This window comes from Myotis daubentonii, chromosome 12, assembly GCF_963259705.1.
Source record: "Myotis daubentonii chromosome 12, mMyoDau2.1, whole genome shotgun sequence".
NCBI lineage: Eukaryota > Metazoa > Chordata > Mammalia > Chiroptera > Vespertilionidae > Myotis > Myotis daubentonii.
Genome location: NC_081851.1, coordinates 68,478,702 through 68,503,461, shown reverse-complemented (window position 1 = coordinate 68,503,461; position 24,760 = coordinate 68,478,702). Strand labels below are relative to the sequence as shown.

The 24,760-nt window shown below is 55.1% G+C and overlaps 1 protein-coding gene across 5 annotated transcripts; it reads left to right on the top strand.

Annotated features, from left to right (window-relative positions):
* Positions 1 to 142: 142 nt before the first annotated feature.
* On the top strand, positions 143 to 24,760 carry CAD (carbamoyl-phosphate synthetase 2, aspartate transcarbamylase, and dihydroorotase). 5 transcript variants are annotated; one of them, XM_059660315.1, is made up of 45 exons: positions 144 to 409; positions 650 to 789; positions 3,007 to 3,136; positions 4,528 to 4,670; positions 4,835 to 4,976; positions 5,167 to 5,338; positions 5,535 to 5,720; positions 5,903 to 6,015; positions 7,484 to 7,629; positions 7,881 to 8,012; positions 8,110 to 8,343; positions 8,477 to 8,698; positions 8,872 to 9,060; positions 9,546 to 9,670; positions 9,841 to 9,971; positions 13,333 to 13,445; positions 13,863 to 14,107; positions 14,320 to 14,566; positions 14,907 to 15,005; positions 15,190 to 15,414; positions 15,494 to 15,676; positions 15,872 to 16,090; positions 16,184 to 16,351; positions 16,942 to 17,124; positions 17,210 to 17,314; positions 17,982 to 18,221; positions 18,465 to 18,546; positions 18,827 to 18,993; positions 19,131 to 19,295; positions 19,437 to 19,568; positions 19,780 to 19,981; positions 20,312 to 20,502; positions 20,602 to 20,742; positions 20,930 to 21,031; positions 21,412 to 21,508; positions 21,785 to 21,835; positions 22,125 to 22,169; positions 22,275 to 22,444; positions 22,549 to 22,611; positions 23,076 to 23,288; positions 23,385 to 23,510; positions 23,674 to 23,829; positions 23,915 to 24,016; positions 24,215 to 24,309; positions 24,403 to 24,760. In XM_059660315.1, the coding sequence occupies exons 1-45, from the start codon at positions 328 to 330 to the stop codon at positions 24,512 to 24,514; spliced, it is 6,726 nt and encodes a 2,241-aa protein (XP_059516298.1). In that variant the 5' UTR covers positions 144 to 327; the 3' UTR covers positions 24,515 to 24,760. The 5 variants fall into 5 exon arrangements, with proteins under 5 accessions (XP_059516301.1, XP_059516298.1, XP_059516297.1 ...); XM_059660314.1 differs by having other exon boundaries at positions 22,272 to 22,444; XM_059660317.1 differs by lacking the exon at positions 21,785 to 21,835.

Below are 24,760 nucleotides of genomic sequence, written 5' to 3'. Positions count from 1 at the left end.
TTTCTTGGTTGGGGTGGAAGTGGGTTCTGTCCTCCACGTTTCTCCAGGCTCTGCGCCAGGTAGTCTGACGCCTGTGACCTCGCCGCCCCCTGGCCCCGCCCCTTACGTGCCGGCCCCGCCCCGCACGCCGCCCGCTTCCCGCGCCGCCGCAGTCCGCCGCCTCCCGGCACTCCTGGGGCTTCTGCCGCCGCGCACTGTCTCCAGCCGGGCGCGCCGCTAGCCACGTGTACCTGCTCCGGGCTCCCGGTCCTCACGTGGTCCCAGCATCGGCGGAAACTTGCTGTGCTTCCAGCTCTCGGAGTGCCCACAGCGCGGAGCTCCGTTCCCATGGCGACCCTGGTGTTGGAGGATGGGTTGGTCCTGCGGGGCCAGCCCTTTGGGGCCGCTGTGTCGACTGCCGGAGAAGTGGGTAAGCAAGCCCGGTCCGGCTGCCGATCTCGTCCCACTCTCTGCGGCCCTTCTCTGCCCGGTCTGCCCTGGCCAGACCCCGCCATTTTCCCGCCGACACAACCCCACCCCCACCCCCCCTTCGGCGCCCAAGTTCCCAGCCCAGCCCCCTCCATCTCACGGTCACTAGGGCATTCTCGCGGCGTGGGGCAGTGTGCCCACGGGGGCCCTCCTGAGCCCCAGGCCTGCCTCTTTCTTGCAGTGTTTCAAACCGGCATGGTCGGCTACCCCGAAGCCCTCACAGACCCATCCTACAAGGCACAGATCTTAGTGCTGACATATCCTCTGATCGGCAACTATGGCATCCCCCCAGATGAAGCGGATGAGTTCGGTCTCAGCAAGGTAACCACACCCAGTGCCTAGGCGCAGTATTTCTCGAACTTGTTTGGTCCTGATTCCAGGCTTCCTGAGCCTCAGTTCTCAATTTGCCTTCCACTTGGGAGAGGGAACCCTAGGTGAGGGCCATGTTATTCCTCCAAAGGACCACGTCTCATCACAAGCCTGTGAATACACTGCGTTCTAGTTTACAGTGCAGTATCTTGGTTAACATGTCCATCTCCAGTTTTGTCATCTGTAAACACACTCACAAAATTGATTGTATAAACCTGCAAAATTGAGGCCCTGACAGAACCAGGGTGCGGCCTCCTAGAGCCACGGGTCCCCACGGATGCTTTTCAGTCACATGTGTTGTGAACACACTTGTCGGTGTGCAGACTGGTCTTCCTGGACACAGAGGGTTCTGCCAAACAATCCTTCAAATCCCTAAGTAACAAGCTCCATACCCATCTTTCTTTAAAACTTCCACTAAGCAGAGGTGATTTGAATATGCAACTCCCACATAAATGACCTGTTTCTCTAGTTATTACGTGCTTATCTGTTAGATAACAAGTTTCTGTTATCTTTTATGTATATAATCCCCTGTGAAGGAGGAGGGTATAATCATGCCAAGGCATATTCGCTGAACCTTTATCTTTATTTAGTAAGGTATTGTGCACCCACCTGTTTTACACTATTTTTATCACACTGTGTAATTATAATCTTGTTTATTTACATGTTACCTTGTTAATTTTCATGCCCCTAAGTAACAAATTAACATTGTGACCATAGGGACCTTGTCTTTTTTCATGCTCACTGCCCCTCCCCCAGCGCTCAGTAACTGTTTATTGGCTACTATCATGTATCAATCACCTTGTTCTTGAGTTCACAGTTCTGTGAAAAAGACACAAACTTGTTTTGTTTGTTTGTTTGTTTTTTAAATGTATTTTTATTGATTTCAGAGAGGAAGGGAGAGGGAGAGAGAGATAGAAACATCAATGATGAGAGACAATCATTGATCAGCTGCCTCCTGCACGCCCCCCACTGGGGATTGTGCCCACAACCCCGCACATGTGCCCTGACTGGGAATCGAACCGTGACCTCCTGGTTCATAGGTGGATGCTCAACCATGAGCTACTCCAGCTGGGCCACAAACTTGTTTTGTCCTGATTCTAGGCTTCCTGAGCCTCAGTTCTTAATTTGCCTTCCACTTGGGAGAGGGAACTCTAGGTAAGGGACATGTTATTCCTCCAAAGGACCACGTCTCATCACAAACCTATAAATACACTGCATTCTCGTTTACAAGGCAGTATCTTGGTTAACATGTCCATCACCAGCTTTGTCAACTGTAAACACATTGACAACATTGATTTTATAAACCTGCAAAATGCAAAATTGAGGTTTTATGTAAAAAGAACAGTGGGAATGATGTGAGCCTCCTGAGCTCTGAGGAGGAGGCACAAGCTGCAGTGGGTGACTGGGGGTCGCTTCACAGAAAAGGGGATTTGTGATCTCAGTTTTGGGTAAAGGAAAAGGAAGGAAAAAGGAAAATATCATTTTCAATTTTTTTAAAAAAATATATTTTATTGATTTTTTTCAGAGAGGAAGGGAGAGAGATAGAGAGCTAGAAACATCGATGAGAGAGACATCGATCAGCTGCCTCCTGCACATCTCCTACTGGGGATGTGCCCGCAACCCAGGTACATGCCCTTAACCGGAATCGAACCTGGGACCTTTCAGTCAGGAAGCCGACGCTCTATCCACTGAGCCAAACCGGTTTCGGCCATTTTCAATTTTTAAAAAAATGTATTTTTATTGATTTCAGAGAGGAAGGGGGGGAGAGAGAGAAAGAGAGAGAGAAACATCAATGATGAGAGAGAATCATTATTTGGCTGCCTCCTGCACGCCCCCTATTGGGGATTGAGCCCACAACCCAGACATGTTCCCTTGACCGGAATTGAACCTGGGACCCTTCAGTTGCAGACCCACGCTCTATCCACTGAGCCAAACAAGCTAGGGCTCATTTTCAATTATTAATCAGGCACCTTGGGCCCATGTGTTCAGTGTTTCATATGGGGGTAGCACTGCTGGTAAAGGGCAAAAGCATGAGGGGCTTGGTGTGTTTAAGGAATGATAGTCATCCAGTGTGGCTGAAGCACGGGGTTCGTGCCACACAATGGGGAAAGACGACATAGCGAGGTGTAAGGCCCTGGGCTCCTCACGATCTCTTCCTTCCATCAACAGTGGTTTGAATCCTCGGGGATCCATGTGGCAGGATTGGTGGTGGGAGAGTGCTGCCCCACCCCTAGCCACTGGAGTTCCATCCGCACCCTTCACGAGTGGCTGCAGCAGCATGGCATACCTGGCCTGCAAGGTATAGTGCAAGCACAAGTGTGGTTGGGCAGAGGACTGGTGCCTCGATGGGAAGAATCAAGAGAAGATCTCTGTGCACTATTGGGACTTGAGTTCAAGGCTGTGATAGAAAGAATCTTATTTGAATGTTAGATTGGTGACTGGAGCAAGGAACTGAGCTCTTCTCACATGGAAAATTTCAAACATACAAAAGGAAAGAATAGTATATAATTAACCCCCAGCTTCCATAGCTATCAACTCAGGGCTAAACTTATTTCATCACCATTACTGTAACCCCCAGATTATTATTTTTTAATATATGTTTTATTGATTTCAGAGAAGAAAGGAGAGGGAGAGAGAGATAGAAACATCAATGATGAGAGAGAATCATTGGTTGGCTGCCTCTTGCACACTCCCCCGTGGGGATGCAACCCGGGCATGTGCCCTGACCGGGAATCCAACTGTGACCTGGTTCAATCACTGAGGCAAGCCAGCTGGGTACCCCCGGATTTTTTTTTTTTTTTTTTTGGTTTAACTTGAGAGCTTTATTAGGGTCTCCATACAAATAAGTCAGGTCATAGTTGGGGCAGGAAGCACGTGCAACTCAAAAGCCTAACTGAAAAGTTTAGTGAAGGGACTAACTACTCCAAGGAGAGAGCAGGTTCCTGAAACCTAACAGGAGATGGCATAAAGCCCTGAGAATAGCAGTAGAAGTTCTAGCGGCAAACAGTTACCAGAAGCCAAAGAGAGAACCTGCAGGAACGGGTCCCTGACGGGAGCATGGCCACAAATCACCCCCGGATTTTTTAAAGCTTATCTCAGACACTGTATCATTTATCCATAAATATTTAAGTATCTATGAAAAAGGAATCCTTTTAAAACATGACCGCAATAACATCATACATTTTAAAAAGTAACAGTAATTCCTTAATATCAAATATCCAGTCAGGGTTTAAAATTTTCCCAGTTAGCTAAGTTATTTTTTTCATTGTTTCTTTGAATCTGAATCTAAACAAGATGGGTGCATTGCATTCGATTATATCTTTTTTAATCTATGGGCCTTGTAACCTATTTGACAGAAACAGGTCAGTTTTTCTTTGGAGTCTCCCAGTCTGCGTTTTGTCGATTACATTCCCGTTGTATCATTTAGCAAGTTCTTTTTCTATAAACAGATAAATCTTGATCGTATTTTCTGTAAACAGATAGATCTGGAATCATGGTACAGTTCAGATGTGAGATTCTTGGCGAGAATACTGGATGGTAGTGTGATCCCATCAGGGTGGCTTAGGACTTCGATGCCCGTAGACCAGCTGTGTGTGACTGGGCTCTGGGATGGAAGCTCTCCGGGAAGCCTGAACCACACGCACGACTGAGCTTGGGGAGGGGAGCTCTCAGAGCGTGCTGCTTTGACAGGAGTGGACACGCGGGAGCTGACCAAGAAGTTGCGAGAGCAGGGGTCTCTGCTGGGGAAGCTGGTCCAGGATGGGACAGACCCTTCGGCCCTGCCATTCTTGGACCCCAATGCCCGCCCCCTGGTGCCGGAGGTCTCCATTAAGGTACAGTGGGCGAGGGGGCGAGTGTTGCAAGCTGTAGCACAGTAATTATAGTCTGTCCATAACCATTGAGGTAGAGTCAGAAGAGGCCTCAAAGTTAGGGGGTTGGTGTGTGCCTATCTCTACCCACTGGTCACAGCTGTCAGCTGTTGCCCTGTCTTTCTCAGGTTCCACAGGTATTCAATGCAGGGGGTACCCCTCGCATTCTGGCTTTGGACTGTGGCCTGAAGTATAATCAGATCCGATGCTTGTGCCAGCGTGGGGCCGAGGTCACTGTGGTCCCCTGGGACCATGCACTGGACAGCCACGGTGAGTAGCTGGGGTCTGTGTAGGACCACAGACAAACGGTTTCTGCGGAAGATCTGTCCCTGGGTCTAATTGCTAAAGCCAACATGAGTTGCAGGGAAGACAGTGGAGATAAGGGCCTTTATTGGTGAGGGCTGCAAGTGTGTCTCTAGTTGAATACTGGTGGTGACGTCATCTTTTCTGCCCGTTCCAGAGTATGAGGGTCTCTTCCTGAGTAACGGCCCTGGCGATCCTGCCTCCTACCCCAACGTGATATCCGCACTGAGCCGTGTCTTAGCGGAGCCGAATCCCCGGCCTGTCTTCGGGATCTGCCTGGGACACCAGCTGCTGGCCTTGGCCATCGGGGCCAAGACGTACAAGATGAGGTGGGATTTGTGGGGAGAGGAAGAGCCTGCACTACTGACAAGGGGGGGGGGGGCTTGGGAGAGGGCCGAGAGTTGGTGTTTATTAGTGTTGAAATAGAGCAGGAGCTGCTGAGAGTCCTGAGAGATGAGAGCTGGGTTTGGTCCAGGGGTGAAGGAGAGTGAAAGGGCCTGTGACTCCGCATGCTTCCATCCCCAGGTATGGGAACCGAGGCCACAACCAGCCGTGCTTGCTGGCGGGCTCTGGGCGCTGCTTCCTGACATCCCAGAATCATGGGTTTGCTGTGGAAACAGACTCCCTGCCGGCAGGCTGGCTTCCTCTCTTCACCAACGCCAATGACCATTCCAATGAGGGCATCGTCCACGCCAGCCTGCCCTTCTTCAGGTGAGCCTGGGTGCTTCTGGCCGAGGGACTGATGTGTACAGCTGTGAAGCCCCCTGGGACTTGAAGGCCCAAAAGTGAAGAGTGATCGTGGGCCCAGGCATCTATCCCACTCCCCCCCTCCAACGCTGCCACTGCCGCGGCCAGTGATGGTGACAGGTTTCGTGATCCAATCTCTTCACCAGTGTCCAGTTTCACCCAGAGCACCACGCTGGCCCTTCAGATATGGAGCTCCTTTTTGATATCTTTCTGGAAACTGTGAAAGAAGCCAACACTGGAAACCCTGGGGCCCAGACAGGTAAGCACCTGGGTTGAAGAACTGGGTTGTGGGACCAAGAACAGGGCTGGCTCTAGGATGGACGTACCCCAGGAAACGGATACATGTTTGGGAGGTTAAGGAGGGGGCGTGGGGAAGCACCCAAACCAAGATGGTTTATTTATGCTTCTATTGAAAGCAGCTCCTGATGCATGAGTCCTGGGTTCTGGTTCTTTTTTTGATTTTAGCGAGTAGAAGGGAGAGGGATAGAGAAATGGAAACACTGATATGATGTGAGAGCAGACATCAATGGCTGCCTCCTGCACACCCGCCACTGGGGATCAAGCCTGCAACACGGGCATGTGCCCTGACCAGGAATCGAACCGTGACCTCCTGGTTCATAGGTCAACACTCAATCACTGAGCCACACCGGCCAGGCTTTTGTGATTGTTGTTCTCACCTGAGGATATTTTTTCCATTGATCTTTAGAGAGAGTGGAAGGGAGGGGCAGAGACAGAGAGACAGCGGATATGAGAGAGACACATCAATTGGTTGCCTCCCGAACACGCCCCAAACAGGGCCGGGGATTGAGCCTGCTCCTGAGGTACATGCCCGTGACCGGAATTGAGCCCAGGACCCTTCAGTCCACGGTGGGTCCTCCAACCACTGAGTCAGACTGGCTAGGGCTGGGTTCTGGTTCTGACTCTGCCGTTCACCAGAGCAGTGGTTCCCAACCTTTTTTGGGCCATGCCCCACTCTAGGCATCTCTAAAATCCTGATGCCCGCCCCCCCATGACATATAATTCTTATTCAAAAAGTGAGTTCCTATTCACGTGGAGGAAGCCTAAAAGGCTATTAACTTGGTCTAAGCAAGCTTCCAAAGAACATGGCATCCATGAAAGAGAAAAATAAAAGAATGAAAGGACAGTTGAAGTACTGAGGAAGAAATCACTAAGGAGTTGTTAAAAAAAATAATATGAAGTGATATGAAAAATGGCAAATAGCCCTAGCTGGTTTGGCTCAGTGGATAGAGCGTCGGCCTGCAGACTGACGGGTCCCAGGTTCGATTCCGATCAAGGGCATGTACCTTGGTGGCAGGCACATTCCCAGTAGAGGGTGTGCAGGAGGCAGCTGATCAATGTTTCTAACTCTCTCCCTCTCCCTTCCTCTCTGTAAAAAATCAATAAAATATATATTTAAAAATTTTTTTAAAATAGCAAAGTTTCAAAACAATTGAAATGCATAAATATGTCACAATACATATTTATATACCGTATATGAGGCCCCTAGAACCATTAGAAATGCAAAAAATTCACTGTTAATAACTCATTCTCGAATTGCCCCCCTTAAAAATCAGATTGCCCCCCTGTGGGGCTTGTGCCCCATGTTGGGAACCACTGCATTAGAGTCATTACTTGTTCTGGATTCTTCTGTGAAATGAGGGGGTTAATCCAGATGATTTCCCTCAGGTCTCACTTAGTTCTGTCCATGACTCGCTGTGTTTCCACAGTTCGAGCGCGGCTGGCTGAGCGCCTGTGCCTGCCTGGGGCTCCCAGCCCAGGCTCTGGGCTTCCCCCGCCGCGGAAGGTCCTGATCCTGGGCTCGGGGGGCCTCTCCATTGGCCAGGCCGGCGAGTTTGACTACTCAGGTTCTCAGGTACGTCATGTCCCTGCGCCCTTCTGGGAGTGTGAGCCTCAGCAATGGCTAGAGTCTTGAGGAGAAAGGCGGAGGCTTGAACCTTGGTTGTGGGGAGGGAATGAAGGAGGAAGGTAGGGAACGTGGGAGAGGTGAGGTGCTGAGGAGGAGGAGTTGGCTGTTCGGGGCTAAGAGTACAGGGAGGAAAGAAGACGGAGACTGCGTGCAGTCTTGCTTCGGCAGTCGAGGTGGACGTGCCATTGTCTCCCTAGGCAATCAAGGCCCTGAAGGAGGAAAACATCCAGACGTTGCTGATCAACCCCAACATTGCCACAGTGCAGACCTCCCAGGGGCTGGCCGACAAGGTCTATTTCCTTCCCATAACACCTCACTACGTCACCCAGGTACGGCGGGTGAGGCTGGACTGAGGAGGCACGCTGGGTTTGACCCATTTCCTAACTGCAGGGCCCTAAGGCCTGTTACCCCTCTCTCCGTCCTCAGGTGATCCGTAATGAGCGTCCAGATGGCATTTTACTGACTTTTGGGGGCCAGACAGCTCTGAACTGTGGTGTGGAGCTGACCAAGGCTGGAGTGCTTGCTCGCTATGGGGTCCGGGTCCTGGGCACACCCGTGGAGACCATTGAGCTGACGGAGGACCGGCGCGCTTTTGCCTCCAGGATGGCGGAGATTGGCGAGCATGTGGCCCCCAGTGAGGCAGCAAATTCTCTTGAACAGGTTTGAGAGGTGGAGGGAGGGAGGTAGAATGGTGTCGTTTTCTTTCCATTTTATTTTCTCTGTGTCCAGGAACTCTCTGTGCAGCCAGCAGTCAAGGCCTGACCGGTTGGTTTATCTCTTCTGCTCCCTGCAGGCCCAGGCAGCCGCTGAGCGACTGGGGTACCCTGTGCTGGTGCGGGCCGCCTTTGCCCTGGGTGGCCTGGGCTCTGGCTTTGCATCCAACAGGGAGGAGCTCTGTGCTCTCGTGGCCCCCGCTTTTGCCCATACCAGCCAAGTCCTGGTAGACAAGTCCCTGAAGGGATGGAAGGAGATTGAGTATGAGGTGGTGAGAGACGCCTATGGCAACTGTGTCACGGTGAGTAGACGGAGACGGTGGGAGCCGTGTCGGGCAGTATGAGCTCTTGTAAGAGCAGAGGCCGGGGCTCAGATCTTTGTGCGTTCGGTGTCCCTCAGAGCCAGGACGGATACAGCCACCTGTCTTTCCTGACCCCCTTTGGTAGTGACCTCCATGGAACCCTCTCTTCACAGGTGTGTAACATGGAGAACTTGGACCCACTGGGCATCCACACTGGTGAGTCCATAGTGGTGGCTCCAAGCCAGACGCTGAATGACAGGGAGTACCAGCTACTGAGGCGGACGGCCATCAAGGTGACCCAGCACCTTGGCATCGTCGGGGAGTGCAATGTGCAGTACGCCTTGAACCCTGAGTCTGAGCAGGTGAGACTCTAGGTCCTGGAGCTGATATTCTAGCTATTGGATCTCCTTCCCCTCCTGGTCTTTTAAAAATATGTTTTTATTGATTTCCAAGAGGAAGAGAGAGAGAAACATCAGTGATGAGAGAGAATCGTTGATTGGCTGCTTCCTGCACGCCCCACACTGGGGATCAAGCCTGCAACCCTGGGCATGTGCCCTGACCGGGAATCGAACCGTGACCTCCTGGTTCATAGGTTGACACTCAACCACTGAGCCATGCTTGCCGGGCCCTCCTTCCAAAATTTTGAGGCCTCAAGGCCAAGAGGCCTTTTGGCCCTACAGACCCTGGAGTAGAAACTGGGATTGTCTTTGGTAGGGTTGGGCCTCGGCGGTAGGGGGCTGTTGCTACCCATCCCATCGGGGAGGGCTTTATTTTCTTACCTTTCTGGGATCTCCTAGGTGGGCCTTTTAGGCGAGTTACCTGGTGACTCTGTTCTCTCTCTTTGCAGTATTATATCATCGAAGTGAATGCCAGGCTCTCTCGAAGCTCTGCTCTGGCCAGTAAGGCCACAGGCTATCCACTGGCCTATGTGGCCGCCAAGCTGGCGCTGGGCATCCCTCTGCCTGAGCTCAGGTACAAGGGTTGTGGGGGAGATCAGGGAGGTAAAGAAAACTTTCAAGGACGGGGAGTATGAAAAGGACATTGGTCTGGATGTATGGGGATGGAGAGAGCTAGCTATCTGGAGGCTCAGCTCGTATGTCTCCCCCGCTGTCCTTCTGGCACCCCCACCTGATGGCTCCCAGGAACTCGGTGACAGGGGGAACAGCAGCCTTCGAGCCCAGCCTGGATTACTGTGTGGTGAAGATTCCTCGCTGGGACCTCAGCAAGTTCCTGCGTGTCAGCACGAAGATCGGGAGCTGCATGAAGAGCGTTGGTGAGACACGTCCGGAGACCCCGCCCCAGATCACCCCACGGGGCCCCACCTGTCCCAAGAATCTGGGATGTCAGCGATAGTTCCCTGGCATGGCCTTTCAGCATCTACATTAGCAGCTTTTGGGAATACAGTTCCTCAGAGCCACTAGGGACATTTCAAACTAAGAAAGGAGGTCTTATTTCTAGGAGTGGGGATCAAAGACATCTGGAAATCTATGTCAGAAGACGCATGCCCCCTCCCTCCCAGACGGCAGGTCAGACTCTCGGGGGGGCGGTGCTAGCCATCAGAGAACCCCATCTCTCTCATCTGACCATTGAGTAACTGAGGGGACCACAAAAGGAAAGTGTTGTGGCCGAATAGAGGGCAGAGCCAAGAACTGAAAACGGCCTGCTTGCTGGCGTTCCTCTTACAGGGAGGCCAGTTCCGTGAAACTCCACCCACAGCATTCATGGCACTTTGCCCACGGCCTTTAGGCTGTTAATGGTAGTGACTGTGCTAGTTTAAAACTCTGATGCTTAGGGCAAACACTGGCTGCTGTTTCTCTGTGAACCCTCTAAATCCACGTCAGCACAGTGATAGCCATTCTTTTTGTTTTTCTTTAAATATATTTTATTGATTTTAGAGAGGAAGGGAGAGGGTTAGTGGTCTGCAGACTGAAGGGTAGCCATTCTTTTGTTGTTGTTGGTTTGTTTTTTTTGTTTCAGAGAGGAAGGGAGAGGGAGAGAGAGGTAGAAACATCAGTGATGAGAGAGAATCATTGATCAGCTGCCTCCTGCACGCCCCCTACTGGGAATTGAGCCTGCAACCCAGGCATGTGCGCTTGACTAGAATCGAACCAGGGACCCTTCAGTCCACAGGCCAATAGATACTCTACCTATTGAGTCAAACCAGCTAAGGCCGTGGTGGCCATTCTTAGCACATCTCCTTTCCTGGGCCCTTTCTGCCATGGTCACTAAATGAGATTTTTTTTTTAACACAATGTATAAGATGAGAGCAGGATTTCAGAGACCTTTTTCTTTTCTTCCTTTATTTCTTTTAATTTGTTTTTATTGACGTCAGAGAGAGGAAGGGAGAGGGAGAGAGAGATGGAAACATCAATGATGAGAGAGAATCATTGATCAGCTGCATGCCCCTTACTGGAGATCGAGCCCTCAACTCAGGCGTGTGCCCTGACCAGGAATTGAACTGTTACCTCCTGACTCATGGGTTGATGTTCAACCCCAGGGCCACACCAGCTGGGCTCAGAGGCCTTTTCATAAAAAGTAGGAAATTTAGTGGTGAACAGTGAGTGGTCGGCCTCCGGGCGGTGGTAGGGCATGCTGGGATTGAGTTAACATGCTTCCTTATCATGTCCTTTTAAGTCGCCTTAGGCTGTCCTCTAAGACACTTCAGCCCACCACGCACGTGTACGAACCAAAGCGCTCCCAGCTAAGGATAAGAGCACTTTATTGTGTTCATATTCCCATTAAGAGCAATGGTAGCCTTTACGCAAGTTAAGTCTAAGCTCAGATATTATTTCAGAATTTTTAGAAATCTTACAAGACTGCCAAGTTGTTCCTTCTGGAGATGAATTTGTTATATGAAAATTATAGTAAACTTGGGAACAAAGCCATAATTAAATTGTGGCTAAAAGAAGTGGGTTGAAAATAGGACAATCAAAGATTGATTCCTCGATGAGACATCTCAGAGTTTTATATCTATTCAAGTATTCTTGGAATGTGATCTTTGGTAACGTTTATCATACTAGTAAGATACACCTATCATTGTGAAATTAGAAAAGATAGTTTAACCAAAGAAGAATCACTTGTAATATTGTCACATAGAGATTAATTTGGGCATATATATGAGTCCAGGATTTTTCTAGGCCTGCAAGTATGAGTGTTGGGTTTTTCTTTTACCCAAGATAAAACTCTTATGATATAAACACATTACAAAGGAATTAAAATCACTTGTAATCCAGTTCCTTAACACTGCTATTAGTATCTTGGTGTTTTAAATTTTTTTCTAAAGAAACAAATATTAGGATTGTAAATAAATACAGTTGGTAAGAAATACTTGAAAATCATGGAGTAAATTTTCAGAGGACATGAACAAAACCTTACAGAACAGGAAATCGGTCAACAAACGGGGAAGCTCACTCTTAGTAATAAATAGAAATCTAGCCCTGGCCACGTGGTTCAGTTGGTTGGAGTGTCCTCCCATACACCAAAAAGATTTTGTGTTCAATCCCCAGTCAGGGTGTGTACGGGAGGTAACTGATCAATGTTTCTCTCACATCAATGTTTCTCTCTTTTTCTCTCTGTCTCTCCCTCTCCCTCCATTCCTCTGTCTCTCTCCCTCTCTCTCTAAATCAATAAAAGCATGTCCTCTGTTGAGGATTTAAATAAATAAATAAAAGCATTATCCTTGGGTGAGGATTTAAATAAATAGAAATCTAGTTAAATGAGATAATCTGCTTAACAAAAAAATTTTGTGTTAATCCATCTGAGGATATTTTCCCATTGATTCTTAAGGAGAATGGAAGGCAGGGGGAGGGAGATAGAGAGAAACATCATTGGTTGCCTCCTGCACGAGTCCCAACCTGACCAGGGCGGGGATTCAGCTTGCAACCCTTGTCCAGAATCAAACCCAGGACCCTTCAGTCCTCGGGCTGATGCTCTATTTACTGAGCCAGATGGGCTAGGGCTTAATAAAAATTGTTTTAAATGATGATACACATTTCTTAGAAGGTTGGTTAAACGTATACTTTGTATTATAAAGCACAAACTTTTGTAAAGCAATTCATACTTAAAAGCCAGAAAATGTATCTTACCTGTTGCCCCTGCACTTCTGGAAATTTATCCTAAGGGACTAACCCAAAGCATAGAAAACAGCCCTGGCTGGGTAGTTCAGTTGGTTAGAGCATCATCCTGATACCCCAAGGTTGCAGGCTTGATCCCCGGTCAGGACACACGTAAAAATCAACCAATGAATGCATAAGTGGAACATCAGTTTGAAAGAGAAACATTGACCGGCTACCTCTTACACACCCCCTACCAGGGGTTAAGCCCGCAAACCTGGCACGTGACCTGACCAGGAATTGAACCGGCAACCTTTTGGTGAATAGGATGTTGCCCAACCAACTGAGCGACACTGGCCAGGGCCCATTTTAGGCATTTGAATTCCATATTCACTAATAAAAAATGAAAATCGTAGAGGGCAGAGCTGAAAGTTTAAGGTGTTTCAACAATGAAACACCATAAATCTCACCACCATGGGACCCGAGAACCTCCCGGAGGGGAGGGTTACTTGACTAAGCCGTAGACCTTCCGGGCAGCTCCCCGACCAGCAGGCCCTCAGTCTTTCCATCTTGTGTCTCCAGGTGAAGTCATGGGCATTGGGCGTTCCTTCGAGGAGGCCTTCCAGAAGGCGCTGCGCATGGTGGACGAGAACTGTATGGGCTTTGACCACACAGTAAAGCCAGTCAGTGACATGGTGAGTGGACGCTGCTGCTCTGTCCCCGCCCAGGAGCCCAAGACCAGCGACAGTAGCAGCAGGCGCCAGGGGACACTTGCTGTGTTTTCACTTTGCTGAGGATTCGGGGATGTCATCTCATTTGTTCTATGAGGACGTATTAGACTTGGGTTTATAGAGGAGGAAGCAGACTTAGGGAGGTGGTGGAACTTGCTGGGCACCGCCTTGGCAGGGAGAGGCAGAGCCAGGATCCACGTCCAGGTTTTCACGCCTGCAGAGCCCCTGCGCTGGCCTGCAGTTTCCTCTTCTAAGATGATGACAGTCATGCTCTCGGCTGTCTGAGGTGCTGACAGTAGATTGGGAACATTTTGCTTAACATCCTGCCGTCTCCTGCCTCTGCACCGTGCTTCTGCCCATCTGTCTGCCCTCTCCCGTTAGGAGTTGGAGACTCCGACAGACAAGCGGATCTTCGTGGTGGCAGCTGCTCTGTGGGCTGGCTACTCGGTGGAGCGCCTGTATGAGCTCACACGCATCGACCGCTGGTTCCTGCACCGCATGAAGCGGATCATTGCACACGCCCAGCTGCTGGAGCAGCACCGTGGCCAGCCTTTGCCCCCACACCTGCTGCACCAGGCCAAGCGCCTCGGCTTCTCAGACAAGCAGATCGCCCTTGCGGTTCTCAGGTGAGATGGCGGCGAGGGCCTCGGGCTGCGAAATGTGGGGCAGTGACCCTTGGTACCAGGGAGAGGCCCCCAGAAAGGGAGAGTGGGGGGCTTTGGCGACCTCTGACCTTCCGTAGGGTATTTTCCTCTGTGACCCCTGCCGTGGGATCTTCCTCCGCTACTCAGCCTGTCCCGCTCGCCCAGGGCCTATGTTTCCGTCCTCTTTCCTTTAGCACAGAGCTGGCTGTTCGCAAGCTGCGTCAGGAGCTGGGGATCTGCCCGGCGGTGAAACAGATTGACACAGTGGCCGCGGAGTGGCCAGCGCAGACGAACTACCTGTACCTGACGTACTGGAGCACCACCCACGACCTCACCTTTCGGACGCCTCACGTCCTGGTCCTAGGCTCTGGCGTCTACCGTATCGGCTCCAGCGTCGAGTTCGACTGGTGTGCCGTGGGCTGCATCCAGCAGCTCCGGAAGGTCCGGGAGCTCGTCTCACACTGTTTTCCCTGCTGCTCTGTTCAGCTCCAGAGACTGCCTTCCACCCGTGCTCCGTCCTGGCACTTCCATCAATTGTAGGGCTTTGGGTTGGGGCAAAGGTCCCCGTAGCCTGTCTTGTGCCCACACAGGCATGTGTCTCCTTTCCAGCACTTAGTGCCACTTCTCAATACTGCGGTGCCGGCCCCACTTCCCTCCCGGGGGGTGAGCTGCGCGATTACTGAGGAAGCTGAGGCGGTGCTCTCCAGCGTGGGGGCTGTGGCTTAGTTTCTCCATCTCCTTCTCTCACCTGATTGCTAATCTCAGTCCCTCCCCATTGCAGATGGGGTATAAGACCATCATGGTGAACTACAACCCGGAGACAGTCAGTACCGACTATGACATGTGTGACCGACTCTACTTCGATGAGATCTCTTTTGAGGTGAGAGAGATGCAGGCTCTCTCAGCCTGAGGGGCCGGGATCAAGTGGGAGGAGCTGGCCGACGTAAGATGCTTTGGAAGTTGTGGGATGCGAAGGGACGTGGTGGCGGGTGAGGAGCAGTGAGCCAGAGGCTGAGGCCCTGACCCTGCTCATCCCCACCTCCGTCTCTCCTCCTGCCCTGTAGGTGGTGATGGACATCTATGAGCTGGAGAGCCCCGAAGGCGTGATCCTCTCCATGGGAGGGCAGCTGCCCAACAACATGGCCATGGCTTTGCATCGGCAGCAGTGCCGGGTGCTGGGCACCTCCCCTGAAGCCATCGACTCGGCTGAGAACCGTTTCAAGTTCTCCCGGCTCCTTGATACCATTGGCATCAGCCAGCCTCAGTGGCGGGAGCTGAGTGACCTGGAGGTGGGCTAGGACCTCGTGGGGGGCCGGAGGATGGCACGGGTGAGTGCGACCAACCTAGCTAAGCTCCCTGCACCCTTAGTCTGCTCGCCAGTTCTGCCAGACTGTGGGGTACCCCTGCGTGGTGCGCCCCTCCTATGTGCTGAGTGGCGCTGCTATGAACGTGGCCTACACTGACGGGGACCTGGAGCGCTTCCTGAGCAGCGCAGCAGCCGTCTCCAAGGAGCACCCTGTGGTCATCTCCAAGTTCATCCAGGAGGCCAAGGTAGGCTGCAGGCAAAGAAGTTTCTGAGGGCGGCCCCTCTCTGGTCCTACAGACGTTCATAGGCACAGTGGGCTGGGAAGGCAGGGGTGCACCAGGGCTCTTAAAGCAAGGGAGCATCTGGGGCAAGTGGGAGAAGACAGTGGTCCTTGCTCTACCTGACATTGCCCTGCGCACACACACATCCCCTCCCCCCAGGAGATTGACGTGGATGCTGTGGCCTGCGATGGTGTGGTGGCAGCCATCGCCATCTCAGAGCATGTGGAGAATGCAGGCGTGCACTCCGGGGACGCCACGCTGGTGACCCCACCACAAGACATCACTGCCAAAACCCTGGAGCGGATCCAGGCCATCGTGCATGCCGTGGGCCAGGAGCTGCAGGTCACGGGACCCTTCAATCTGCAGCTGATTGCCAAGGTAGGGAGAGGGGGTTAAAGGAATGAGTCGAGGTCAGGGAGGTACGTCAGCAAGCCCAGCCTGGGAAGGCCTGACCGTTCTTCTCTGCCCCAGGACGACCAGCTAAAAGTCATCGAATGCAACGTGCGTGTCTCTCGCTCCTTTCCCTTCGTCTCCAAGACCCTGGGCGTAGACCTGGTAGCCTTAGCCACGCGGGTCATCATGGGGGAAGAAGTGGAGCCTGTGGGGCTCATGACTGGCTCTGGAGTCGTGGGGGTCAAGGTAAGGAGGATCAGCACCTGGAGGTTCGCAGGCAGCAGCCGGAGGCAGGAGGAGAGAGTGCCCTCACGTACACGTTGTCAGTCAGCCTGTAAACCCAACACCTGCTGTGGGCAGGTGTTGCTCGGCCATGGAGCGATGAGGTGGCCTCTGTCCCTTAGGAGCTTTCACTCTAATGGGAGGCGAGAGAAGTTGGGTCCGAAACAGCTTGTTTATAGGACAGTTTCTAATAGGCCTACATAGTAGAGACATGGAAAATGCTAAAGGAGTTTGCAGACAGCAGGTACCACTTCCAAAAAGGGTGACCTGGGACGGCTTCAGAGGCACGGTGGCACTTGAACTAGGCCTGGAAGGACGGTCGGGTGTTTGATTTGCAGAGCTTGTCCAAGGCCAGGGGACAGCTGAGGGAGGCTGCGGGAAGGCCCAGGTGTGCTGGGGAGGCAGCTGGTGGTGGGTGTAGGGCACACGTGGAGCAGCGGCAGGCAGGCTAACCCCGCTGTTTGGATGGGACCCAGGAGAGGGTCTGTGGCTGCCTCTCCCACTGTGGGGAGGTGGCCCCTCGCCCTGGCCTCTCTCACCTCCTGCTCCCTCAGGTGCCCCAGTTTTCCTTCTCCCGCCTGGCGGGTGCTGACGTGGTGTTGGGTGTGGAAATGACCAGCACCGGGGAAGTGGCCGGCTTTGGGGAGAGCCGCTGTGAGGCCTACCTCAAGGCCATGCTGAGCACTGGCTTTAAGATCCCCAAGAAGAACATCCTGCTGACCATTGGCAGCTATAAGGTGCAGAATTGGGGGTGGGGGTGGATGGCCTGGCCTTGAAGTGGGAGGCTGGAAAGCGTAACCTCACCTTCCTCTGCTTGGTCAGAACAAGAGTGAGCTGCTCCCAACTGTGCGGCTGCTGGAGAGCCTGGGCTACAGCCTCTATGCCAGTCTGGGCACCGCCGACTTCTACACCGAGCACGGGGTCAAGGTACAGGCTCCACGGCCTCCCCACACTGCCCTGCAAGGGTTTGAAAGCACCGAAGAATTCTTTCCCTCTTCCCCTGCTTTTATTGTTATTGTACAAATCATGTATATTCCATTCAGAGAAAGGAGAATATGCAGAAAAGAAAAAAGCCCTGAGAGTTCTCTACCACTGTTAACATCTCTCTATATAAAAGTCTAAGCTACTATCAAGGCTGGACAAGCGGATGACCGGCTGGTAGCTGTTACGTGCACTGACCACCAGGGGGCAGATGCTCAACACAGGAGCTGCCCGCTGCTGGTCAGTGCGCTGCCACAGCCAACCTCCCCGTGACCGGCCAGCCCAGATCAGCCTGATCGCCAGCCAGGCCGAGGGACCCCACTCGTGCATGAATTCATGCACCAGGCATCTAGTTCTAATATATTTCCTCCCAGAATTTTATCTGTGTGTGTGTGTGTGTGTGTGTGTGTGTGTAGGCTCATCCTGCAGAGTCCTTCATCACAAGTTTAGATGTCTTCCCTGTCAAGAAATAGACTGCCACTAGCAAATAGAGGCAGCCCTGGTCCCCACCCAGTCTTCTCATGGGCTCCTGGGCCTCCTCCCCTCCCTTCAGGCCGGTCTTCCTGACCCCTGCCAGGCTCAGATTGGCCCTGCCCTTGTCTCTGGGCCCCAGGTAACAGCTGTGGACTGGCACTTTGAGGAGGCAGTCGATGGTGAGTGTCCACCACAGCGAAGCATCTTGGAGCAGCTGGCAGAGAATCACTTTGAGCTGGTGATTAACCTGTCCATGCGTGGAGCTGGGGGCCGCCGTCTGTCTTCCTTCGTCACCAAGGGCTACCGTACCCGACGTCTGGCCGCTGACTTCTCTGTGCCCCTCATCATTGACATCAAATGCACCAAGCTGTTTGTGGAGGTAACTGAGACCTGGGTGCAGGGAGGGAGACAGCCAGTGCTAATGGGGGAGGAGGGAGAAGTGAGCACGTCGTGGGTTGGGAAATCTCAATATGAAGCAGCCACGCTAATAATCCAACTTTGTGGCTGCAGAGAGAGAAGGTGAAGATAGAGAGGCAGGAGCCTGGTTTATGGGAAACCCAGTCCCTACCTACAACTCCCAGGATGCCCTTAAGTCAGAACTGACCGTGGTTTTCTTCTGCAGGCCCTGGGCCAGATCGGGCCAGTCCCTCCCATGAAGGTGCATGTTGACTGCATGACCTCCCAAAAGCTTGTGCGGCTACCTGGTACGTGCAGCTCAGGAGGGCCTGGCTCTGGCCGCTGGGAACAGCTGTCAGAGACCCTGGTGTGGTGGGGAATGGCTGAGGGCCCACCCCTGCCCTGGGCTGCACAGCGTGGACGCCCCAAATCTTGGTCACTCTGAGCTCCTTCACTCCCCAGGCCACAGTGCCCTTGATTGAGTTACCTCCCATCTCTCACTTTCATTTTCCTGCCACCCCAGTCACTTCCTGGATGCCCTTCATGTATGAATCTTCCTCTGATCTTACCGCCTCCCCATTCTCCCAGGACTGATTGATGTGCACGTGCACCTGCGGGAACCAGGTGGCACACACAAGGAGGATTTTGCCTCGGGCACAGCTGCCGCCCTGGCTGGAGGTGTCACCATGGTGTGTGCCATGCCTAATACCCGGCCCCCCATCATCGATGCCCCCGCTCTGGCCCTGGCCCAGAAGGTGAGCTTTTGCACCCCTGTTTCATGGTGACCCACGTGTCCCCACCAGCCTCCCCCTGTCCCTCCCCCGGGGCCCAGGCCACTGGTGCCAGACTGGCATGGGTGCGCTGGGCCCTTCTCTCATATTGTCCTCCCCAGCTGGCAGAGGCTGGTGCCCGCTGTGACTTTGCCTTGTTCCTCGGAGCCTCGTCGGAAAATGCAGGGACCCTGGGCCCGGTGGCTGGGTCTGCTGCGGGGCTGAAGCTCTACCTCAACGAGACCTTCTCTGAGCTGCGGCTGGACAGCGTGGACCAGTGGATGGAGGTAGGGAGTGGGCAGTGGGGGGCGGCGGCCGGACAATCCCTGCTGGCTGGAGAGCCCCACAAAGTGGGCCAACAGCAGTGAGGAGCCACGAGAGCTCTGTGAGGGCTCCAGGCTCTCCCAGAAAATCCTTTCTGCCCCCAGCATTTCGAGACGTGGCCGCCCCACCTTCCCATCGTGGCCCACGCCGAGCGGCAGAGCGTGGCCGCCGTCCTCATGGTGGCTCAGCTGACCCAGCGCTCCGTGCACATCTGTCACGTGGCACGGAAGGAGGAGGTGAGGCCCCGGAGGTCCTGGTGCCCCTGTTGCTGCCCCAGTAACACCAGGAGGTCAGGGGAGTCCTTAGGGGCAGTAGAGGGTCTGAGGATCCTGGAGCTGGACCCTCAGCTTGTCCGCCCCATAACTTTCAAGAAGGGGTGTTGGCCGCGGGGCTTGTGGGGCAGGGCGTCGGGAGAGGCCTCCTCTGCATTTCCTGCTCTCCCCCCAGATCCTGCTGATTAAAGCCGCCAAGGCCCAGGGGCTGCCCGTGACCTGCGAGGTGGCGCCCCACCATCTGTTCCTGAGCCGGGACGACCTGGAGCGCCTGGGGCCTGGGAAGGGGGAGGTCCGGCCCGAGCTGGGCTCCCGGCAGGACGTGGAGGCCCTGTGGGAGAACATGGCCGTCATCGACTGCTTTGCCTCAGACCACGGTGAGAGGGCCCGCGGTGCGCCTCCTCTGCCCCGCAGGGGATCTGGGCCAGGCCCCTGGCCCCATGAAGACTGGGACTTGCTCTGTGCAATGCCCCAGCCCCTATACAGTGCCGGGTGCGTGGTGGGTGCTTGGTAAATGTTCAGTGAAAGAACGAGCAAGGACGGAAGTAAAACGAGAGACCATGGCGAGGGCTGGGCCCCAGAAGATGGCAGTCGTTCCTGTCTACCACTTCCCGACCCCCAGAGAAGAGAGTGCGGGAGGGAGGCGGCAGCCCTGGCCTGGCTCCGGAGGTGAGGTGACAGGTGCTGAGGGTCTGCCCTTTCTCCAGCCCCCCACACCTTGGAGGAGAAGTGTGGGGCCCGGCCGCCCCCTGGCTTCCCCGGGCTGGAGACCATGCTGCCGCTGCTGCTGACGGCTGTGAGCGAGGGCCGGCTCAGTCTGGACGACCTGCTGCAGCGCCTGCACCACAACCCTCGGCGGATCTTTCATCTGCCCCCCCAGGAGGACACCTACGTGGAGGTGGGGGAAGGGGGGATGCGGCCCAAGCGGCGGGGCCTCCCCAGCCCTGGGCTTCTCCCATGGGTGGTCTTTCCCTCGCTTCACTCTTGACTCCGGCAGGTGGATCTGGAGCATGAATGGACAGTCCCCAGCCACATGCCCTTCTCCAAGGCCCGCTGGACACCCTTTGAGGGGCAGAAGGTGAAGGGCACCGTTCGACGTGTGGTCCTACGAGGAGAGGTTGCCTATATTGATGGGCAGGTACGTGTGTGGCCGGTGCACAATCCCAGTTGTGTCGTTTCATCCCACCCAGCACATCTGTGCTGCCCGCTACCCCTCCAGCTGCCCTGGTTCTGTCCCCCAGGGCACTTTTTCTCCTTGCTGGCATCATTCCTTCAATCCCAGTCAGGCTCTCTCCTCACTCCCCGCCCCTGCCTCCTGCCTGCAGGTTCTGGTGCCCCCGGGCTACGGACAGGATGTTCGCAAGTGGCCTCAGGGAGCCGTTCCCCAGCTCACGCCCTCTGCCCCTGCCGCCAGCGAGGTCAACACGGTACACACACTGCTGGGCTGGGGGAGTCGGAGAGTGGCAGCCAGGGCGGGGTTTCAGGGTGGAAGGCTCTTTACTTGACAGTTAAGATCCCCACCACCTGCTTCTGTCTGCTGCAGACCACAGAATTAACTGTCAGTTTAGGAGGTTGCCTGTGGGAAACACGGACCCATTAACCAGAGATCTCGGGGGCGGTGTTGGGGCCAGCACGCGCCTCTAGAAAGCAGAGTGCCTGCCCTGCTGCGGACAGCACCGTGCTCGGGGAGGTCCTGGAGAATGGAGTCCGTGTGGACACTGAGCAGTTGGCTTTTCATGATGGGGTGAACTTGAGAAGGGGCTGGGTCAGTGATTTTTCAAACACGAGACCAGTGTTTGCTCTGCAGACGCCCGAAAGGCCCCGCCGGGTCATCCCAGGGCTCCCCGACGGCCGCTTCCACCTGCCACCCCGAATCCACCGGGCCTCAGACCCAGGTCTGCCAGGTAAGAGGCCTATCATGTCAGGGTGCGTCACCTGGACGTGGAGATGTGGGGCAGCCCCTCTCCCCTGCGCCCCCAGTGTCCCGGATGCAGCAGGGGCCTGGGAGCTGATCCAGGCCCTCCCCTCCCCGCACCTCATCGTTATCTCCTTACCCCGTCCTTCCTGCCACCCCCTCATCCTAGTCTGATCCACTGTGCCAACCTTTGCCTAAATCAGTCTGCCCAGCGTCAGGTAGGCCCCCACAGCTTCTTCTCACAGGCCCTTTTTGTTGTGGGCAGCTGCATTCCTGTGCCTGGGAACTGGGATCCCACGGGGCAGCAGAGCGTGGGGTAAATCCAGGGGGTGATGTGAGCCTGGCCGTTCCCTTCCCTAGGATCCCTTTGCCACTTTGGGGAGGGCCCGGGGGGGTTGGGGCCACTGCTCACAGACAGCAGCCCCATGGGAAATCACGTGTGCTCCCAGGGCTGCTAGTCCTTTGCCCTCCCCTAACCTGCTGGAGCTACTGTGGTGTGAGTCAGCTTAACACAGACTCTGTCATTCAGAGTCCGGGGTGGGAGGGGGATGGGAGGTCTCAGCCCTCACCCCCAGGCTTACATCTGTGCTGTTGCCTGTTTGCAGCCGAGGAGCCAAAGGAAAAGGTGTCTCGGAAGGCAGCTGAGCCAGGTGAGAGCCCCCTCTCCCCCCGACACACTCGCCTCGGGGACCTCTGATCCGGCCTGGCAGGAGGGACACTCTGACCAGCCTCTTCTGCCCCGTCCCTCACAGCAGAGCTGATGGGAACCCTTGATGGCACCTGCTACCCTCCACCACCAGTACCTAGACAGGCATCACCCCAGAACCTGGGGACCCCTGGCCTGCTGCACCCCCAGACCTCACCCCTGCTACACTCATTAGTGGGCCAACATATCCTGTCCGTCCAGCAGTTCACCAAGGACCAGGTGCCTGGGGGCGGGGGACCGGGACACCAGAGCGAAAGGATCTGGCAGCTTGGGGCCGGGACCTCCAGGCGCTGCCCTCCCAGCTGACTCCGGATCTTTCTTAGATGTCCCACCTGTTCAATGTGGCGCGCACGATGCAGAAAAAGCGGAGCCTCGACATCCTCAAGGTCAGGGTCGGGCTGTGGGCTGAGGATCCCGGCCCCCGTCAGCAGGGCTGTGCGGTGGTCGGGGGGGCCTCCCTCCCCTGCCGTGAGCCCCTCGTGTGAGTCCGAACCTCCCTCTCGCTCAGCTTTCTCTGCTGGGAAGGCCTGCTGCCCCGGGTCCCCTGTCTGTCCTCCTGTCAGCATGCAGCTGACTCGCGAAGCCCTGAGCATCAGCCCACCTGGTCCCTTGGTCTCTGCCAATGGACTCGTGGGAGAGCAGGGATGTTTCCTTTTCTCCCAGAGAATGTGTCTCATTCAGACTCTTAGCAATGGCTTTTGGAGGCAGAGCCTGTAGCTCAGCATGACACAGATGGTGGCATTCGTGGGGAGGGCTGTGGGGAGGGATCCTCGCAGGCTCCCTTGTGTAAACTGGGGAGAGGCAGCCTGTGTGTGCCTGAGGAACACACGTACACATCCCTCTCCCCCAGGGAAAGGTGATGGCCTCCATGTTCTACGAGGTGAGCACGAGGACCAGCAGCTCCTTTGCAGCAGCCATGGCCCGGCTGGGGGGCGCTGTGCTCAGCTTCTCAGAAGCCACATCCTCCGTCCAGAAGGGTGAATCCCTGGCCGACTCCGTGCAGACCATGAGCTGCTACGCCGACGTCGTGGTGCTTCGGCACCCCCAGCCCGGAGCCGTGGAGGTGAGGCGCCTGGGCTCCTGTGCCCGGGACCCCGGGAGGGCGGGACTGAGGCAGGGAGACGCAGAGGCAGGACTCTCCCTTGTGCCGTTTCCACAGCTGGCAGCCAAGCACTGCCGGAGGCCAGTGATCAACGCTGGGGATGGGGTTGGAGAGCATCCCACCCAGGCCCTGCTGGACATCTTCACTATCCAGGAGGAGCTGGGCACTGTCAACGGCATGACGGTGAGGGGGCGGCCAGGGAAGGCTGGCGAGGGAGGCGGTGGAAGTCGCTCCTTTCCCCGGGCATGCTGCATCAAGGAGCCCGCATCCCGGCCGAGGCCAAAGCTCTGAAATGGGAAGGGGTGCTCAGTATGGGGGCCCTCTTGTGACGGGGTTCCTCCCCTAGATCACGATGGTGGGGGACCTGAAGCATGGACGCACGGTGCACTCCCTGGCTTGCCTGCTCACCCAGTACCGAGTCAGCCTGCGCTACGTGGCGCCTCCCGGCCTGTGCATGCCGCCCGACGTGTGGGCCTTCGTGGCCTCCCGTGGCACCAAGCAGGTGAGGCCCCGGGAGGCCCTGGGGGACCGGGGTCAGGCAGGCAGACCTGGCCCTGCATTCACCCCGCCTCGGCCTCGCCCTTCAGGAGAAGTTTGAGAGCATCGAGGCGGCGCTGCCGGACACCGACGTGCTGTACATGACGCGGATCCAGAAGGAGCGCTTCAGCTCTGCCCAGGAGTATGAAGCCGTGAGTGCCGGGGCTCAGGAGCCGGGGCTGGTGCGCCGGGCACCCCGACAAGAGGCCAGGGGGGTGGGGAGGCTCCTGGAGCTTGGTCAGCGCCCTGGGTGTGGTCACGTCGCGTGGGTGTGGCGGGGACCTGGGGAGCCGGGGCTGTGGCCTCATGCATCCCTGCCCTGAGGTGCTGACAGGGCCCATCTGTCTCAGTGCTTCGGCCAGTTCATCCTCACTCCCCACATCATGACCCGGGCCAAGAAGAAGATGGTGGTGATGCACCCCATGCCCCGCGTCAACGAGATCAGGTGACGTGACGAGAGTGGAGGCTCCCCGGGGGCTGGCTGGGGGCCCACTGAGGCCATCGCGGGCTCTGTGGTGACTCTCGCCTTCTCTCGCAGCGTGGAGGTGGACTCAGACCCCCGAGCAGCCTACTTCCGCCAGGCCGAGAACGGCATGTACATACGCATGGCTCTGTTAGCCACCGTGCTGGGCGTGCTGGGCCGTTTGTAGGGCCCCGCTCCTCAGCCTCCGGCCCAACTGCTGGGCACGGAATCCGGTGCCCCCCACGGGGGCCGCACACGCCGATGCTCTGGGGTATCCAGGTAGCTCCCGTGCTCATGTGCACACATGTGCAGACCACACTCCTGGAATTGGACTGGACGGAGCTCTGCAGCACAGGGGTTAAACTGTCTCCCGCTTGCACCTCAATTGTGTACAGTTTTTCTACTGACTTAATAAATAGCTTAGCTGCCTCTA

Coding starts and splice junctions, on each gene's coding strand:
- CAD (XM_059660314.1), top strand. CDS start 328: ATGGCGACCCTGGTGTTGGAGGATGGGTTGGTCCTGCGGGGCCAGCCC. Junction 8,699..8,871: donor CCTATGGCAACTGTGTCACG/GTGAGTAGACGG, acceptor CTCTCTTCACAG/GTGTGTAACATGGAGAACTT. Junction 15,006..15,189: donor TCGATGAGATCTCTTTTGAG/GTGAGAGAGATG, acceptor CCTGCCCTGTAG/GTGGTGATGGACATCTATGA.